The sequence below is a fragment of the Eulemur rufifrons genome, chromosome 26 (genome assembly GCF_041146395.1).
Source record: "Eulemur rufifrons isolate Redbay chromosome 26, OSU_ERuf_1, whole genome shotgun sequence".
Taxonomy (NCBI): Eukaryota; Metazoa; Chordata; class Mammalia; order Primates; family Lemuridae; genus Eulemur; species Eulemur rufifrons.
The window spans coordinates 2,966,732-2,987,158 of NC_091008.1; the positions used below are offsets into that span (position 1 = coordinate 2,966,732).

The 20,427-nt window shown below is 39.7% G+C and overlaps 1 protein-coding gene across 50 annotated transcripts in view; it reads right to left on the reverse strand.

Annotated features, from left to right (window-relative positions):
* Positions 1-20,427, reverse strand: part of ANK2 (ankyrin 2) — a 386,902-nt gene that overhangs the window by 168,455 nt on the left and 198,020 nt on the right. For 2 of the 50 annotated variants that reach the window (XM_069459097.1, XM_069459096.1), the window contains exon 1: positions 4,940-5,074. The exons of the other annotated variants lie outside the window; for them this stretch is intronic. In XM_069459097.1, coding sequence (XP_069315198.1) covers positions 4,940-5,074 — 135 coding nt within the window. Of the gene's footprint in view, positions 1-4,939; positions 5,075-20,427 lie in introns of those variants that run through there. 50 annotated transcript variants of the gene reach the window in all.

Below are 20,427 nucleotides of genomic sequence, written 5' to 3' on the forward strand. Positions count from 1 at the left end.
TGGCTATTTTAATTAGCCAGCATGGAAGCATCTGGAACTGTAAACAATGGGTACAGCTGTTCTGCTCCACATGGCCTGAATATGAGTCCCAGAGCACTGAGGCCTGCCCTGGTCCTTCCCTTCATGAGCATCCTATAAGGACTCATTTCGTCACTCATGTCACCGCTCAACTGTCTACTTCCTTCTGTAGCTAATTGACTGCATGTGGGTAAGTCCCGTTTCTAAAACTATATCGTAAGTTCCTAGAGAACAGTTCTGTCTTCCCTTCTTCCAATCTTTACCTGTAAATAAATCATCCAAAAAGCTCTACCATTTCATAGTTTTGACACGCTTTACCAGAATGATTTTCACTACCCTTTTGGCTCCGATTAGGGTTTAATATCAAATCTAACTATATGAAGAAATTTTCCTTCTCTGTTATAAAACCGCTACAGAAGAGAATGCTCACTCTACCATTTAAAGTTCCTTGTTTCTATCCTTTTAAAGTTCAAAATGGGAGAAAAGTTTGACTCTCTTGACATGCTGATGTGCTTCAGATAAGGAATCATCTCTCTCTCCTCTCTCTCCCCCCACACCCCTCCATCTTAGTAAACAGCACTATCTTGTACCCAGGTGCTTAAGCCAAAAACACTCTCTTTTTCTTTTATAACCTCCCAAGAAATCCTTCAGTAAAAACAAAAATACATCCTTCAGTAAAGAGAGGGAAGAGGAAGAGGGGATGGAGGGAGGGACGGAGGGAGGGAAAGAGAGAGAGAGAGAGAGAGATCTTTTTGAAGCATAAATGAAGTCCCACCATTTCCTAGACTAGAACCTTCCAGAAGCTTCTCACTATACTAAATGAAATTCAAAATCCTTTACCAAGACCTACCACAATTGAGAAAGAAATCACACTTCTGCCAAGATAGGCTCATGCCTACGTCTCATCTCTCATTGCTGTCCGTTCTTCTTGTTCACTGTGCCTTATTCATAGACAGAATCTAACCAACCTCTATCCCTGGGACATGCCCGCCATGTTCCTGTCTCACCTAGGCACTCGCTTCCTCATCCTCTCATAAATATTTAAAGTCTGTGTCCCCAACCACAGGAACTCTGTCTTGTGATCATTATACGGCCAGCATTTAAAACTATGCCTGGTTCAACAAACATTTGCTGATTAACTATCTTTTGAGTCAGCTAGCAGAAAAGTACTGAATTGTTTTCATAATGACACCAGGATTCACGGCTCAGGGTCTAAAGTAATAAGAAAATTTGTAGGATAATGAAAAAGCTGATATAAAGAACCTAAACTTCTCTATACAATTGGGAAAAAAATTGTTAAAATAAATGAAGTGTGAAAATCTCTGAGAGTAAATAGGTAAAAAGAGAAGGGTGTGATAATTTGATAGATAACCTAACTAGTGTCTGTGATGAAGCATCACATTTATGGTTTTGCTCTTGGGACAAAGCAAATTAATCTGTTACAACAAAGAAACTACAAAAAAAAAAAAATAGGCGATCTCAATGCAAGAAAAACAGAAACTGCAACCATATTTTGAAATGTATTTCCATATAAACTGCTTTCCAAATAATTAGAACAATTGACAGGCTTCCCAGGCACGTGTATCTGTCTCAACAAAATCTTCCAAGATTGAATGCTATTATATCTTTATTACTTTAGATAAAGTGATAACTTGTTTTAATTTTTATCTTTACACACTAGGGAAAAAATAGTCACTGAAATTACTATTTGGTAATTTAGGAATTGAAAAATTTGTCAATTAAAAATTTAGTAATAGAAAAATTTAGTAATTATTGGAATATAGCCAGGCCCAGTTGTTTAACTGTCAACTGTGGCTGCTTTTGCTCTATAATTAGCAGAGACGAGCAGCTACAACAGAGACCAGGGGGCCCACAAAGTCTGTAATATTCACTCTCTGGCCCTTTCCAAAAAGAGTTTGATGAACTGTGCTCTGAGATTCTAGCATTAGTTTGCATATACATTATAAAAATAATATACTATTTTGCCAGTTGTAGAATTATAAAATGTTTATGGCGTATTAGTTGTTCATCTTTTACACTGCAATTTTTTAAAATTTGCTTTAAAACTTAAAAATTTATCACATTGTCAAAATAATACCTAGTTTCATTTTCTATAATTATTTTTGTATAATTCCTGAGTTTAGATATATAACATATCTGGACATTATTCTGAACTGATTTGCTTTATGTTTCTTAAAGCCTATAGGTGAAATTTCAAATGTGGAGATAAGATAATATTGCTCAAGGAAAAATTATTTTTGTTTGCTTGTTTTCAACACAAGTCTTGACTGACTTTTTTCCTCACTGCTATCCTCATCTGTACAAATAAAGTCAGAATATTCAAAACTTTACATAAAGCTTATAGAAAAGAATGTAGTATTAATTTACATAAAGTCCAATAGTTTCAGTGTCTTAAATGTATGTTTTTCATTTATCTAGTTCTGATTAATGAATAAAACTGGAAAATTTATGTATTTGAAACTTTTAGCCCAAGACCACAACAAACTCTACAAACTGTTTCTAAGCTTATTTCCAAAAGAAAAAAAAATAATAAAAAATAAAAAAGCCTCTGTTCCTATTTTTCCCCTCAAACAAAGAATGTCATAATTAAAGATTCTGAAGCGCTTAATAATTATTTATCATTAATTGTGACAAGGATGAATGCTGGAATGTGAGTAATAAAGGAATGTATAGACGTTTAAGTCACTGGTGAGTGACTTCAGTTTTATAGTACTCATTTAAAAGTAAAGAAAGACGATAGATTTCTTAAGTGTGGGAAGCTGAAGCTATCTAGAACCACATATTTTAAGTCATCCTTGATATTATGTTAAACATTAGCGTTTTGTATTTTTTTTTTTTTTTTTTTTTGCCCTATGGCGAAAAGTTGAGAAATTGGGCAGAATATAGGGACAGAAGGTAGAGAGCAGGTCCATTTCCACCTCTGTCATATCTCTTCTATGTCACAGCAACTATTAAATGCTCCAGTCTACAAAATCTTTAACAGAAGATTTTATTCAATGACCAACAGGTTATATGTGTATCCATTAATTCAGAGAACTCAGATTGTATAATTTTAAAAAGTCAACCCGTATTTTTTCAGGGCCAATATCTATTTTAAGAGGGATAGAAGAATTTTGACAGGGTAATGATGTTGCTGTGAATATTTCTTTTAAAAAGTTTCCAGATAGTTTTCTGAACTCCGCAGTTGGGAATGAATTTGCCCTGGGGCCTCAGAATCACATTGACACTCCCTCTTCTTTACCCAAAAGAACATCTCAGCTCACCCAGATGTCAACATTTCTGTGCTCTACATTTAAAAAACATCCTTTTACATTTAATTCTTCAAGCACCTCTCATTTCTTTTCACGTGTTACATTTTTCTTCATCATTTTGAAAAGGTAAAAAAAAAAAATGAGGACACTTGTGTCACCTAAAAACACTGAAGGAATTATTAACTAACACTTTAAAAAATGGTCTAAATGCTAAATTAATTTAAAACAAAAAAAATCCGTGCATGTAGAAACTACCCTGTAAAGACGGTAATGCATGCCGAGAGCATAGATTTCAACACTGCAACAATGCGGGCGTGTAGAGTTGCTACCAGTTCACCTGTTTCGTCCCCTCTGTTTAGAAAGCTGCATTAGAAGTGACAGCTCTAATGACAGTGGCTCTCCGGGCGGATGTGGGTGATTTAAACCATAATCCAGGAGAAATGCGACAGGTCCTGCTTACAAACGTCACCTATGTGGTTGTTCAGGCAGGCGGCCGCCTTCCCCCAGATTGTCTCCCTCCCCACCTTTCTGTTTCCTTCTGGAAACAGAGAGTGACCACCCCTGCACTTCCAGTACTTTCTGTGCACTGCCAACTGTAAACATTTGCCCGCGTGCTGTTTTTATTGACAAATTCTTAGTTTTGGTTTCAGTTTCACTGTGGTCTGACCGAATCTCAGAAATGCTGAAATTCCTCCTGGTCAGAGTAAAAGCCAAAGAGAGGAGGGCACCCCCTCCCGTGCCCCGGATCCTGTTCTGGCTTCTGGAAATTCCAGGCAACTGCAGAACAAACGCAGACGCCTCTGCCTCCCGTACTCAGAAATCCTACACATCTGAGCTTCGTGGCTGCAGTCTGAAATAAATAACTTGCAATAAGGTCAAATTCCTGAATCTGACAGATCAAGGATAACTTTATTCTCCGGCAAATATGAAAATCAAAATAGTCCAGAAAGAGATTCCCGGCCAGGGGAAAAAAAAAAAAAATTACAATAAGCCTTTGTACCCATTTTTAAGGAATACATCATGCCTGTGAATTATTAAAATCTCCAAGTCGACTTAAATATTTGATCGCTCCACTTTTAAGCCTTTTCACAAACTATCATCCTCATAAGTCAGAGCAGTATTTAAAGGCCTTTTCACTGAAGTTAGTCAAATATTAGAAGTAGAATACCTTTATAGGCTGGAGTTGGGTTTCTAAGTGAGCATATGCTTTAAAAAAAAAAAAATGTCCTGGGACCTGGGGAAAAATGAACTCTACATGAATATATAAACAGGAAAAATAATGTGATAGTCTGAATGTAAATGAATCTCTACAATTTTGCAGCAAGTTGCTCTATGATAATATATATAACACGTTCACCTTTGGACAAAACGTCAAATTAAAGAGACGGTGTTATTGCTCCTTCCCAAGTGTCAGCTCCTGGTTAAAGACAGCTAAGAAGCAGCAAACATGTGGCTCTGGGTAGCACGAGGAGGAAGCGACATCAGGACATCAGGCCAGTGACCCAGCCATGGCCAAGGTGGTTTGATCGCATTGGTTTCAGTCTTTCGACTTCCTTCCAGGAAATTGAGAGTTTTGACCAATGAGGTCCCCTGTTGATTTCTTCTGCCACCGTCCCACCTGCCTCCTTGTTCGTGGCTTAAAAACTTACCCGCACCCCAGGTTCCTGGACGTCCTCGCTGCTGCAGCCGTAGTAGTCTGGAGTTTTCTCCGATTCCTGCATGTGTCCTTGTGCTCTGAGACTCTTCTCGGCGTGGCAAGACGAGCACAGGGCTGCGTTCCCCATGTCAGCTCCTGCTGTCCCCGTGGGCCGGTCCTGGCCCGCCTCACTCTGTCCAGGGCTCCCAGGGGTACACTACTGCGGGCAGCTCAGCAAGAGGGTCCTCGGCTCCCCTGCTCAGCCCCCTTGCACGCCCCTCACCAGTTCTCCCCATCTGCTGGCTGGCTTGCGGGTGTCACGCAGAACTCAAAACACAACTGCAAGCTGCATTTGGTGACCATTTCCAGTGCAAGCCCTGCCAGTCTATTTTTACACCTACCAGGCCAGCTATGCATGTCAATGGTGAGGGGGGGAGGAGACAGAGAGCAGGGGAGGGGGTGGTGGCGTTTTGTTTGTCCCCATGCAAGCAGCCTGCCTCACACAGGGACTTAAGGTCCTGCTGTGCAAAACGTCCCTGCACAGGAGGATTTTTGTATGACTCCATGAATGCCTTTGACTCCTTTGATTCTATCCCCCCTGTCTCTGGATTCCCGCAGAATAGTAAATCTATTAATGACCCTGCTTTATCAGCACAACAGATAAGAATTGTTTTTGCAATTGCTTAAACCGAGCGGCATCCACTTGAGTTATACACGCTGCCTTTTTAATCATGACCTACAGAAAACAGTTGGCCATCCTTTTAGAATTTAATACCCAGCGGAAACGTATCCATCAAAACGGTTCATTCGACACCGGCCTGGAAGTTTGGGTTTTTTATAAATTACGCAGTTTGTTGTTATCCATTATTGTGCCACATGAGAGCACAACATCTTGGATTCATTTATCATTCTTTTTAATTTTTAGTGTTTTGAAAATATTTCCCAAACTTTGCAAAAAAAAAATAATCAAGATGGCTTTTCAACACCACGCAATCATTCAAATCACACCGTGGATGTTTGAAAGAAATTGTTTCCCACTGGGATGGGACACAGCAAATATACAGTAAGTTTATGAAGCCAATTATGATAAAAATCAAGGCCTTATTATAGGCTATTATGGATTAAACTTTATTCGCTCTAGTAGGGTTTTCTCCCTAGCTATACATATACAAAATTATGTGACTATTAGTCCTGTCCATCGTCATTTGTTACGTGTTTCATGTGTGCATATGTTTGTCTTTCAAATAGTTTTAAACCACTCAACACAGGGTCTAGAGATTTGTATCATCCATCCACATGTTATACATTAAATATTAAATGTTTAAAAAATATTTTGAACTGGAAGCAATCATCGGAAGAACACGGGCTGTGAAAAATATTTTGCAATGAACTATATCACATTTGATAGGTTACCATTCCTTTTTCCACTTTGTCATTATTTCTTTAAAAACTAAAAACGATTAAAAAAAAAAAAAAAAAAGACTAAAAATAGAATTCCTGCAATCCTGTTCTCAGATCTGAGTTCACAGAGCCCCACACACTAAAATCTGAGAGTGGCATTTTTAGATGGTGACTTTCCATGGGGCCCCGTGCTGCAATCCGGTTCTGAATAACTCTTCATTCCAGAGTTTATGAGCCTTGAGTTTGCCTCTTCCTATAAAGATCCAACCCTACACTCCAGTTTCTGAGAGGCTTCACCACTGTTCAGCAAAATTATTTTAACTTCTCACCCACAGGTGATGGATGGAATCTTTTAAAACCATTTTTTTTTTTAAATTACTAACTGAACCAACAGTATTGTGACAATAATGGGAAGGGGACACGTGACTTCCCCATTCATGTTAAAGAGAAGCAGAACCCAAACATCTTAATAGTAAAGTTTTAAGCGAAATTGTCCCTAAAGACAAGTCTTTCGATATCAGTAACAAGATTAGACTATTGGCTGGAAAGTATCAAGCAAAACCTTTCATATTGCCTGAATAATTTTATGCAGACTGAACTAATTCATCGTAAAATGGTAATTTCTCATCAAACGTTCCACATCCTTGAACCACGTACTGTAGGAATTAAGTTAGCTATGATGTTTAACGATGTGTTTACAAACTCTTCTGGAAGGGTGAGGTTTTAACTTTCCTGTCCTTTTTTTCTAAGGTTCTTAGAGCCTAGAGAAGGTCTATACCCCACAAAGTCTTCTAATGGGCGCTTCTTCTTGAATGCATACAAACTATTTTATTCAGAATAGAAACAAACAAACAAAGAAAGAATATAAACCAAGATTTTTTCCAGTTGTTGAAAGAGGCGCCCTTTTCCCCTCACTTTTAGAATTTGTTAACTATTTTTAAAACGTAAAGATTCAACATTCAATGGAATCCTTACTATAGAATGACACAACTTAAAACACTATGGATGCAAATCCTAAAAATTATCTTTAACGTCCCCACTTTATTCTGGAGCTGAGATCCGAAACTCTGTACTTGCACATGGAAAAGAAATATTTAACCGCCGCGGATCAGGGAGAGGTCCCTAGGTGCTAGATGTATGATTCTGCTGGGCTTTCACAGCATGACTTGGTCCCTGGCATCTTTCTGTCTCATTAATACATCATTCATTCTACTGCCGAGCCTTGGCGTGTGCTTCTCCTCCAGCCAAGCATGCATGTTGACTGTCGCCTTCAAAGCTCGTTTAAAAATATACTTTCTCTTGCAAGTCTTCATTCCACCTGTACATTCTAGTATCTTTTGGAATGGGGTTGGGACGACTATCCGTTCTCATTCTTTTACACGATATAAACTTGGTCTCTCTCACCGACCTCCTCACAGAGCTACCTATGCACATTGGCATTAAATGGTTGTGAAGTAAATGAATAAAAGGCAGCCACAGACACAAGCACAATTCATAATACTTAACTGAACCACACTGACCTAAACTTCTCTGTCTTGCCTACTGACGGTCCCAGATTTAACAATTTTGAATACCTTTAAGCGTGACAGATCTTCAATTTCATTTCCAGATTTGCCATAAAGACCCTTTTTAGTCTTTGAAAAAAGATTAACCAATGGGGTTGACTTTTCCTAGAAGAGAAATTAGAGTGCTTTTTAAAGAAAGAAAACAACACAGAGAGTATGAACCAAAAACGTAACATGCTGACAGCTCTTGGAAGACACTTTTTCTAAATGCTTCTCCATGAGTTTTCTTCTACCCCTCTCTCTTTTCTTCATTTCAGGGAAACCTTCTCATTCTCTCTCCAGTAAAGAAACTTCCTGCTTGTTGCATATAATATCTATATTCCCATTCATTAGGGCTGCCCCAAATATACCACAGAGTGATCCCTAAACCCCACTGCTGAAGCCTGATGCCCAAACCAGAATGGGCAAAGGAAGGACAAAAACAAACCCCCGGTGCTCCTGTGATGGCTGAAATTTCCCATTCTCTGCCTGAACAGATTTAATCAACCTGGAAGATATTAGGGCTACGAAAATAGAATTTCCAATGAACACCTTCCTCTTTGGGACCCCTCCAAGCTTCGCCAATGGATCTGATACTTCCTAATCGAATACAAAGATGTGAAGGGTTTGCAGAAGCTAAAACATTTCTAATTCTATCTCCTAGTGGTTAACACCCAAAAGCCTGGGTGATGCTATCATCTATATGCTACTTAACATTTTGTCGAGGAAGGCAGAGTTAGCACTGTGCCTTAATGGCATGCTCTCTAGACAGCTGTGATGTCTGTGGATCTCCGACAAGGGGTAAGCTGTCTGCCAGGTCAGAACAATGTCATTACTGTTCCTCAAAAATTCTTCAAAGTCATTAGGGCAAATGACTCAGAAAGCAAATATTTGCATGTTTGACCACACTTAGAGCAGGACACTCGAATTTGATACAAGACTTAGAACGTGACATTCAAAGCCCCCATGATGTGACATATTTGCAGTATCTTCTTAAATTCCCAGGCACTTTTAACGTTCTTATTTCATCTGTGGTGCTGGGTTTCAAATCCATCCTAAGAGAAAAGTGATTAAAGACAGAGAGCAAAGGCTGGATTCTCAGCTGTAGTCTGAGAGCCGCTGCTGAGTTCTCTCTGACAGCAAATCTGAAAATCATTCACTGCAGTTTCAAATTTCACCTTTTAAGTAAGAAGTTACCAGAAAACTAACACCTTAGAAAATAAATAATTGTCTCCGTCCAATAATTTAACCTAACGAGTTAGATCACAGCAGCTGAAGTGAAGTTTTGAAGAGACCTCTTAGGTAGGAGTCACTAATTTCAGGTTTTGGTTCTGCCACCAATGCACCTGTATGAACTTGTTCAATCTTTACCAAATCTGGGCTTCCATTTTCTCTTTGTTAAAACTAAGGGGGTTTTATTGCTAGATCCCTTCCAGCTCTGAAGTTTTTTGCTTCTATGACACAGAACTTGTAACGTTTGAGCACACACCTAACACGAGGTGGTAGTTAACTGAACATCTACTTAGTCCATTCCCATGGGGAAAAGGGATAAAGGTTACTTGGTATCTTGCATCGTGGTCTCTGGTTGTACAGACTGGCTTTGTTCAGTAGTGTTTCCCGGTAGACAAACAATGAAGATACAAGAACCATTGTGACATATGACACACTCTTTGTTGGTAACTTGGAGCACCTTGGAAAGGAGTTTGGTACCATTTCCAAGGTGAGGACCGTTTTACTCTTGCTCCATCCTTCCTGAATTTTAGCCCCATTGATAAACTCGACACTCTTTGGAAACTACACTCGGACATAGCTTTCTACAACTTCTAATTGTAAAATAACTTTCCCCTGGAAACAGTCTTACTCTTCCAAACCGACTTTGCAGAACAGTTTTATAGGGACTTTGTAAGACAAGTCTTTGCAAATCAGCTACATAAGCCTGCCTTATTTTCCCTCAAATGTTTTCATTAATTTATTCTTAAAGGACAAGTGCTACTAAAAATATAGAAAAAATATTTTGCCACAAGTCATTAAAGTGGCAAAACAAAATGTTTCACTCAGAATGATAGAATTTTTTTCTCTCCTCCATGTTGTAAGGGTTATTTGAGAAGATCTACATATGAATTAAAAACGTAATGTAGAATCTCTCTCAATCTACGCTATCATGTGCAAAAAAGCTTTTCTAGCATGGTACTTAGTTAACTCTTTGTATTTCTGAGATCATCGTTAGTATGTAAGATTTATATTACCTTTGCTGAATTTATAAATCTGCTTAGATTAGTATCTGTCCTTCTACTGCTCACCCCCCCCTTTTTTTTTTTTTTTTTTTTACCATGGGAGCTATAATTCAAGACTATTTCAGTCCAACGTATTTATCTAATTAAACTAATATTTAGTTATTCCTAATGCAGGCAAAATTCTCGACGCCCACATAATCACATAACACCAAGGACAAGTTCTTTTGACTTTGGGAACTACTGACCTGTGGAAATAAAACCAGAACATTCTGCACAGTAAGACAGGCAGCGTGCTATTTTCCTCTATGTTTGGATACATTCGATCCAATTTACTTGACCAAAAGTTAAACACATAACAATTTTTACCCATTGAATCTGTTATGTAACTGGTCAATCAGGAAAACCGTTGCATAATTTATGGATCCACCCTAGATTCTCTGTATTAACACAAGGCATCCCTTTTCTAATCAAGGTCAGTATAAGTGACTTTTACTGTTACGGTTTCTACAAAGTAACCCAAATGAATACTGCCAAGCTATCTGTGTGTCCACAGACATCAATTAACCAATTTAATTTTACATCCCTCCCAGCTTCCGTTTTCCTTCCAGACTGCTGCCTCTTGACTCCTGGTACATAAAGGACAACATTCTTTAATAAGCAGGGCTAACAACTTGTGAAGTTTTCTGAAGGCTGCTCTGCACCATGCCCGAAACCAAGTGGGCACTCAATAAATGCCGTCGACTGACATTACAGGACTACGAGGCAAGAAGTGTAGGGTGTCCAAAGCAAGCCTCAAGGGCCATTTGACTGCTTCTATGTTCCGTCACATTGAACTGGACTTTGAAATGCAACATGAAGAAAACAATGGAGCCATTGTGCACGCCCCCTTTTTCTGAAGAAAAATATGTGTGTCCATACTTCTCAGAAAACGGTCAACTACCAAAGCAGGGGGCTCCCCACAAGGTTTATTTGAAGAGAGGGTCAAGTGATTAAAACAAAAAAGCAAGAAGAGGGCCCCCTTACAACATGGCTTTATCGTTACTTTTTGAAAGCCAAGTCCATGTTTTAGGTTACGAACGTTTCTGGTAAATTTCCAGCTGTGACCTAGAGAGGGAGCTGATAGAGATATTCTGAAAAGTACTCAGTTAAGATGATTTGAAAATGAATGGTGCAGAGCATAACTATTGATCAGTTTATGGGAAAGTCTGGCCTCCAAAGTGACAACATTCTTAGAAGGGGTGACTGGCGGAGGCTGGGGAGGAGGCTGAACAGCTATGCTCTGTATGTTTCATGCTACGGTTGTCCAGAACCATCTGTCAAAGAGACTCACATGCCACAGCAGTTAGACACAGTTCTTGAGCATCTAGACAAGACAAACAGGACCATTGTACTGATGAGAATTCATAATCAACCTTCCCAAATAATGTCTTACTATTAAGCAAACTCCACTACTAAGCTCAAATGAATTATCCACGACTGAGACTAGCAAATAAATATCCATACTTCTCATTTCTCACTTCACTTTGTAGCTGGCCACCGCATTCCTTTGCAAGCTCACAGGCATCAAGCTACATACATGTATATGCTCAGTTTGTACATTTGCACTAGAGATTCTAGAGAAATAACAACTTTTCAGAAACTTTCTGGGCTACGACACAGAATATTGGGGTTTAAATGGTTCGATACATTTGTCATCACCAAAAGATTGCTTCAACTGTAAAACAGAGCCCAGTTTTATGGAATCCTATACTCAAATATTTTAATCTGTTGGTCTCAAAGTATTTTAAAATCATAATTTCCCCCCAAAATGCACACACTCAACATTTAAAATCTAGCAAGAGGCATGAACATTTAAAATGCACTACCAAGCAGCCAGGCATTGGTAAATCAAGAACAAATTTAAGTTCAAACTAAATGTCTAATTCTGGCCCAAACTGGAGGGATATGAGTATTTATTTTAGAATTACCAATTCAACTTGATTTATTATGAGGGTGGTAACTGGTTTTCTTGCAGTATGTTAAAACATTGAATCGAGTAGCTTCTTCTAGTTGTGTTACATTTACTTTAGTGAGTGATTGGTTGTAAAGTATTGTACTGTTTTTCTTAAAAAATAGTATGTTGAGTGTACATTTAATCAAGAACAGCTGCACTACAATTGTGGAATGACAGACTAAATTCATTTTATTTATGAATTTATAAATTTATATTTTCATTTATGAAAACATAGAGCTCCAATAAAAATCTGAATTTCATTGTCCAACTGATAACTCACTTGGGCTCTCTTTCAAGATCTCTCTAGAGCAAATTTATTCTATGCACCTTAAAGTATAAAGAACTGTTTATAATCCTTCATGTATTATTCAGACTGAAATAAATAGCCTGATGATACATCATTTCTTCTCCCTGGACAATGGAAGAATTATTTTTAAGTTTTCAATTATGCCCTATTTTTCTTTTGGAAACAGAATCACTTCACAGGCCATCAAAAACTCTGAAATACGATCATAAAGATATTCTAAAATCAATATTGTTAATTTATTCTTCTAAAATTATATCAATGTGGTCTTATGTCCGCTGAGCACCAATGCTATTAGCTATATGAATACTGGACAGGGCCCTATCAGCTGCATTTTGTATTTTAACACTCTCATCTGTATGGTAACGAACTACAGTAAACACACTCCTATGCTAATGTCTGTGTGCATTTAATCTTTAGAGTTAGAAGTTTACCAATCATGCTACAAGGTCAATATATGATTTATCTTTTCTACCAGAAGATAAGGGAGGAAGAAAGAAGGAAGGAAGGAAGGAGGGGAGGGAGGGAGGCAAGGAAAGAGGAAGGAAGGAAGGAAGGAATGTAAATATGATAAGAAAATACAGATCTATCTCTACTAAAAATTAACGTTTTTTTTTTCTTTTAAGAGCAGTTATTAAAGAATTGTTTTTTTTTTTCCCTTAGAGACAGGGTCTCTCTGTGTTGACCAGCCTGGAGTGCAGTGGCATCATCATAGCTCACAGCAACCTCAAACTCCTGGCCTCAAGCGATCCTCCTGCCTCAGCCTCCCCCAGTAGCTGGGACTACAGGTGCACACCATCATGTCTGGCTAATGTTTTTTCAATGTATTTTTGTAGAGACAGGGTCTCACTATGTTGCCCAGGCTGGTCTTGAACTCCTGGCCTCAAGCAGTCCTCCCACCTCGGCTTCCCGAAATACTGGGATTACAGGCCTGAGGAAGCCACCGTTCCCGGCCAAAAGAATAGTTTTAAGAAAAATGTTTTTCGTTTCTATTAGTGCTTTAAAGTTAGTACTTAAACATTCTGAGTGCTTTCCTAGATCAGTAAAGAATCTCTCCCCTAAGCCAAAGTCCTCATCAAACCTGATCCCAGCCCTGTGTTCTTCGGCTCAGCCCTGCACCCCTCACCGCCCAAGCTGGAAACCTCGAAGTGCCTGACATTCCCTGTACCTCCCCCCTAGTCCCGCGGACCCTACTTCCCATCCCTCAGCTACTGTTTTAGGTCAGCAATTCGTTTCCTGACTGGATGACTCTCACCGTCTCCTAAACTGTCCCCTGGTTCTAGCTCTGCTCTGTTTCCACCCATTCTCCACGCTGTAGGCAGAGAGATCTTTCCAGAGCTTTCCAGATCTTTCCTGTGTCGGCTACTCCCTATAATCTTCACAATACGAGCCCAAATCTTTAACAGGGTGAAGACCCCTGTGTGATCTGACCCTCCTCCCCTCCCCCGGTCTTCATAATCATAACCTCATCTTTGCCTTCTCTGTCTTGCAGTTTCTTCTGGACTTTCATGAATATCTAATCCTCCACCTGGATCGCTCTCTTCCTCCTCTCCGGGGACAGCAAAGCACCAGGGATTGCTGGTCTGCACCGCAGCGGTCTGTTTAGGTCATGCATCCCATAGTATCTACTCAGCACTACAGGCAGACCCAAACACAGCATTTAAATAAAGAGGCAAGTGTGTAATATTACTGATGTACACAGAGAAATGCTCCAACGAGTCTCCGAGAAGGGCACCCTGCAGACATTGTATCCAATGACTGTTAAATGCATTTTTATTTCGTTCGCATTACTGTTCTGTCAGTCCTTGTAGGATCGTTCCTTCGGATGTCTGATTTGGTCAGATGAAACGGTACAGGCACCGAATCACGTGGGTCACCACGCAAATCCGAGGAGGGATGCAAAGAACAAATGCAAACGGCCGCAGCGGCAATAGCAGCGACACCCCAGAAGATGGTTTTAGGTCCAGGTAAGACTACAGATCATGCATGTTTATTTCAGGGTATACGTACATCCGGTTATAAAACACATGGAGAGTGATCACTGCTAATGCCAGAGAAACATGATTTTTCTCTAAAGGTACAAAAGGATTACTCTTGCAATAAGTGTCTACACACACACACACAGCTCTGTGGTTTGGCTATCGTGGGCCTCTAAGGTATTATATAGGCCGGCCGTGGTGGCTCATGCCTGTAATCCTAGCACTCTGGGAGACCGAGGTGGGAGGATCGCTCGAGGTCAGGAGTTCAAGACCAGCCTGAGCAAGAGCGAGACCCTGTCTCTACTAAAAATAGAAAGAAATGATCTGGACAGCTAAAAATATATAGAAAAAAATTAGCCGGGCATGGTGGCACATGCCTGTAGTCCCAGCTACTCGGGAGGCTGAGCCAGGAGGATCGGTTGAGCCCAGGAGTCTGAGGTTGCTGTGAGCGAGGCTGATGCCACAGCACTCACTCTAGCCGGGGCAACAGAGCGAGACTCTGTCAAGAAAAAAAAAAAAAGGGGGTATTATATATAGTGAAAACTTCTTCTCACTCCATTCTTTCCACCTGCAGAGCTGTTCTGTGTTCTTTTATTATTGGTTCTCTTTTTCCCCATTGATGGATGTCAACAGAATCCTGCCCTGACACCTCATCCTCCTCATAGCCACCACCTGTGTGGCCACCACCTCCACTGACGTCACCTCTAATCTACGACACGCATGTCCTGTTCCTCCTCCCCACTGTTCTTCTTATTTTTTTTTATATCTATCTTTACTTGTAACACGTCTTACCTTCGAAGTCAATGCTAATCTTTTGTACACAACACTCACCAATAATACAGCAACTCACAAATGCAAAAGTACCTCCCAGTTATCAGCCAACACTAAGTACTCATAGAAAAAATGGGCATTTCCAACTTGGGTTCATGACCCACGGCAAATGGACTCTCCATTCTTTGCCACCGTTGGACATTGGTCATTTAGGTATCTGCTATCGGCAGTAACTATGCCTCCCGAAGAAATGAGCACCATAAAAATTCAGTCTTGCCCTTTTTTGATGACACTTCTAATGCTTGAAATGAGAATTTCCCAGCTGTAAATGTCTATGGCTATCAAATTATTCCTGGCTTCCTATTTTGATAGCTCAGACTCTATGGCAAAGTTCTAACCTGATTTTTGTCAGAGTAAACACCAAAGGTCATGTTCCATTTGGTTGACAAAGAAGTATGCCAAGACAATTTAATTTTATCCTAAATTCTTCCTAAAAAAAAAGAATAATCAATGAGAGTGAATATAATTTTCATGAACCACTGACATTTTAAAATGTCAATTTTACTAAAATATGCCCTTTCTATTTTAGCAGCGTTCGATTTTAGCTGATCTAAGGATCAAATGTTAAAGACCGTGTCTTACAAGGTGTTTTCTTCTCTTTGTTCCAGAACCTGATACCGTTCAGTTTATTATTAGTCTACATTAAGAAAAGGGAAGATCGATCTTTCTATGGTATAAAAGTATCCTACAGGTCCTTGACCTCATTGTTGAGCAGAGCCGAAGTGACCTTCAAAGACCTTTACGTGCTGCCCACCTTTTTGTATTTGTAGTCAGTAATACATCAGTAGTCTTCTTTTTTCATTACATTTTTATTTGTGGTCTTGGGTTCTCTCTGCGGTTGCAGTGGAAAAAAAAAAAAACAACTTTCACGAAATTTCAGTGCTACTTCCACTTGCAGTTTAATAAACTGACTCCAAACTCACCAACCATATGACACTTTGGGTCAGGGCCAACCCCGTCACCTCTCTTCCAATCTAATGAGGTTTCTGTTGAAACATCTAGGACGTACACATCTGTTTTGATGCCATTTTGATTGTTGGAGATGCGAGTAGTATGCATGATTTGAGCACTTTCTCTAACCATTCCGTCCTTCTCCTCCCTATGATCTTACTCCTGGAGACCTTACTAGAGTGTAAATCACATTACAATTCTTAAAAGACTCCCCCCATTCTGTTCGCTCTGTTCCTTGGAAAGTTAGAAACATTTTTGTGGTATCTTAATGATACAAAGTCTCCATCACAGCTACTTTTCTTTACAGTATTTTTAAGGTCAGTTGCAGAAGTACAGATACAAGCTGTCCAGAGTCGTATCTCTTTCTTCCTCCTTAAATCTCAACATTTTCCACTGGACAGACGGGAGCTACAATCCTTCCTACCTCATGGTATTGCAGAGAAGATTAAATATGTTGCCGCATCCCAAATACTTAAGACAGTGCCTCGTACATAGCATTGCTCAGGAAGTTAGCTTTGATTATTCTTCCATGACTTACTCTTTTTTTTCTCTTTTTGAATCGTTTTGCTCCAAATTTTGTTTATCATCTGTTCTACAACTTAATTTTAAAATACTACAAAATCAGATACTATGATACAGACCAGCATGGTTAGAGAAAAGGCTTGGGCTGTGAACGCCAACATCTGGGGTCTGTCTGTCTCTTAAGGTATTTATTTGCTGTCAAATTTTGGGAAAAACGAATTAATCTTTCCAAGTATCATTCTCCTCACCTGAAAAAGGAGGTTAAACATATCTACTTCATCATGAGAATTAAAGGATATAATAAATAACTTCAAAAAGCCAAGTAGAGAGTCTACGTGCTCTTATTTCCCCTGCATTAGTTTCTCTTGCCTGGGTCCCTGGGTACATTCCGCCTGCTCCATTCGTCCCTAATTTCAGAACAAAAGGGTCAAACCTCCTCAGGCTTCGCCTAGTGGTGACTCACAATGAAGTTCCTCCTGATCCCTATCTTACCAACCATTTAGGAACAAGTCCTCATACTTTCACCTCTAACCAGGGACAACCAACGATTAACTCGCCCCCAAAGTATAACTCCATTTTCCTCTTCATGTTGTCCCTGGAGAGGATTAGTTCTGACTTCTCAATCTGGCCACAACTCTAGTGCCTCTCTCCAGCTGGAGGGCTGCCACAAACAGGGTTGGGGGAAGCACAGTTCCCAAGGTATATTCATCATAACATTTTTTCCCAGATTGAAACTCTGTCTCGTAATCACTATCAGTGGGTGGTACCATGTTGACCAAGAACAGACAAGGGGCTCCTCTTTGCTTGATTTGCAAGCATCGATGGGTGGTGGACACTCCGGGGCTTCATCCCGCCTGTTGGAGTGAAAACCCCAATGTTGACTGTTTCCTAATTGTGGATGGGGCGATTATATATGACAGGATTCCTGGCATGCCCTGCGGGGCCCAGTGTGACCTGCTCTAGACCCATTCTCTTCACCCCACCCGCAGGTCTAACGGCAGATTCCAAATGCTCCTAGAACAGCCATTGATCTCATGAGCTGCGTGGCTGGGAGGCCACCAACACGCTTCAGGCTGCTGTTCCAGGCTACAAAGGAGTTCCGTGGAAGGATCCTACACGTGGCATTTCAGCACCTTCTAACTTACAAAAATTCTTCTTCAATTTCACAGACTTATAAAAAGGATCCGTCCCTTAGCTAAATCGTATCAGAATGATCATTCATTCCCTGAAGTGCATTTGAAGTACACACTATGGTAAGATTGCAACGCTGTAACTTTAATATGTTGAAAACTTTGCCGGGGGTGGGGAAGTGAAGGGAGAGACATTATTGAAACATATATAAATGAGAAAATAACATTTTGAGAAATATACAGAATATAGATAAATATGTCCATATACATCATACTGTAAGAACAGAATTTCAAGGATAGGTTTTCTCAAAGAAGAACCTACTCCAAAATGAGCTAATTAGAATACAATAAACCTCTAATCAAGTTGCGTTACAGCTTATGGTCTGATAATTGTGACATCTCAGAATAGTATTCTATTTTTTTTTTCCTCTTACCTAGTAAAGACATTTTCCTAGTCGATTTTACTACTCTGTTGGTCAAACTCTTGACTAATACACTGGGTGGCATTAAATGATCATTAAGCTCTAAGAGGAAAGGGAAGAAGAAAAAAGCTTTTGAATCCTTAAGCCTTTTGTCTATACATTTCACTTATATCTTGCCCGGATGTGTTTTTCTTCCTGAAACTTCTATGAAAATGCAAGAGGTTTCACGCAGAGAGAAAACTGCTTCGTCAGGATATGCAGAATCACAAAGATCCCATTTAAATCTACTGTGCTTTCCTGTGCAGGAATGGAAGGGGGTTTTTAACTCAGTTACAACATACTGCTTGCTGCAATGCACTTGTGCCTTTGGTGTTCTGTCCTACAGGTTTTTTTTCCACTGGACGGTCTTTAAAATGCGCTGACACGCCACACTCACTTAGACTGGGCTTGCAAGTCTAAATGAGCTTCACCCTTTTATGCTTTGTTTTACATTTGTGTTCCAATAGTGTGCATGCTTTTTAGCAGCTGGAAACGGAGAGAAAGTCAAACACATCAGGGGGCTGAAAGTTGTCTAAGTCATTGGAACATTGTTATGTCCGACAGGGAATGGAACCTAGATTTCAACCCAGGCGACCGAGATGCCTGTGTCACTGGAGTGTACAGATAACTCGTGACGGGGGCTTGAGTGACATGCATCAAAGTGGAAAAGAAAGAGAACGAGGAAAGTTACAGAGTTTGGCTATGCTTTAGGGCAGGTAAACATGCCCCAAAGAGGCGCTGAGTGTCAACAAGTTTCAAGGTTAAGGGAAAAGGAAAACAGTGCAAATAGGAATTAGGATGGAGGGCTGCCAGCCTACTGTAGTAGGCTTCATGTATCCCAGAGGTAAATTTCCAGTCCTGCAAAGACTAGGAAATGTGTTTTAAAACCAGCAGAAGGCTGGGTGCGGTGGCTCACGCCTGTAATCCTAGCACTCTGGGAGGCTGAGGTGGACAGATTGTTTGAGCTCAGGAGTTCAAGACCAGCCTGAGCAAGAGCAAGACCCTGTCTCTACTAAAAATAGAAAGAAATTATATGGAGAGCTAAAAATATATATAGAAAAAATCAGCCGGGCATGGTGGCTCATGCCTGTAGTCCCAGCTACTCGGGAGGCTGAGATGGGAGGATTGCTTGAGCCCAGGAGTTGGAGGCTGAGTAGACTATAGTCTATAGAACTATTAATTAGAAGTGTTTAAAGCTCTTAAACATTAGTGTAACTTTCCCATGCAAACATAGTGCATTAACATTTAAGTATTAATGGTACAAAGGAAGACAAAAAAAATTTCTCCAGAAAATTTTTTTGTCCCGTGCTTCATAACATCTTAAACTTCCTTCTTCCTTTACAAAATTGAAAATAGCTTGTTTACAAAAAGTTAAAAATTCTGGTTCTATTTTATTCTGAAACACTTGTTTAGGCTTGGTACAATCTACAGGTTGCCTATGAAAATTTCTTTTTGTAGGTTTGATTCAGAAGACTAACCTGTAACAAACTTTCAGTTTCAGATGCAAAAACAGTAATTAGGTGTTTAGAATTGGTAGGGTGATGCGCTCTAGGAAGAAAACCCCGTGGTCACCAGAGGTGACAAGTTTGTAAAATCCCATGACATCAGGGTATTAGGCTGTTCTTGTCTTGCACATTAAAACTTCAAAGTACACAAGCTTAGAGAAATACATAAAGTCCTCCTGTGTAAACACATTCAGGTGTCACTATACCGCTTATTCATGACTGTTACGTAAAGAACATGCATGTAACGTTAATATAGATGCTATCATGGTCTGTCATGGTCAGTGCTGGAGTGCTCTAAAGGTGGTTGAAAAGTGTAGGCTCACCTTTCAATATCACTACCCATTTGGTTATAACTGACACTTTGGTTTCAAAAGTGAATGGATATTACATAGCTAACCATTTGGCCAAGATCAATGTAGGCAGGCAAGTTAAATATTATAAACAATGTTAAAGAAGACATCAGAAATTTTTTTTACTGAGTTTGGCCATGCTGTAACAAAGTTAATTAAAGTGAAAAATGATGGAGTGTATTTTTAGGAGGGGGCCAAGGGAGCGATTCATCAGATGTGAGGATACTAACTATACGTGCACAGCAGCTGCCTGCTTATGGAAGTTACTAGAAAATTAAGTATGGTAAATAAAAGAC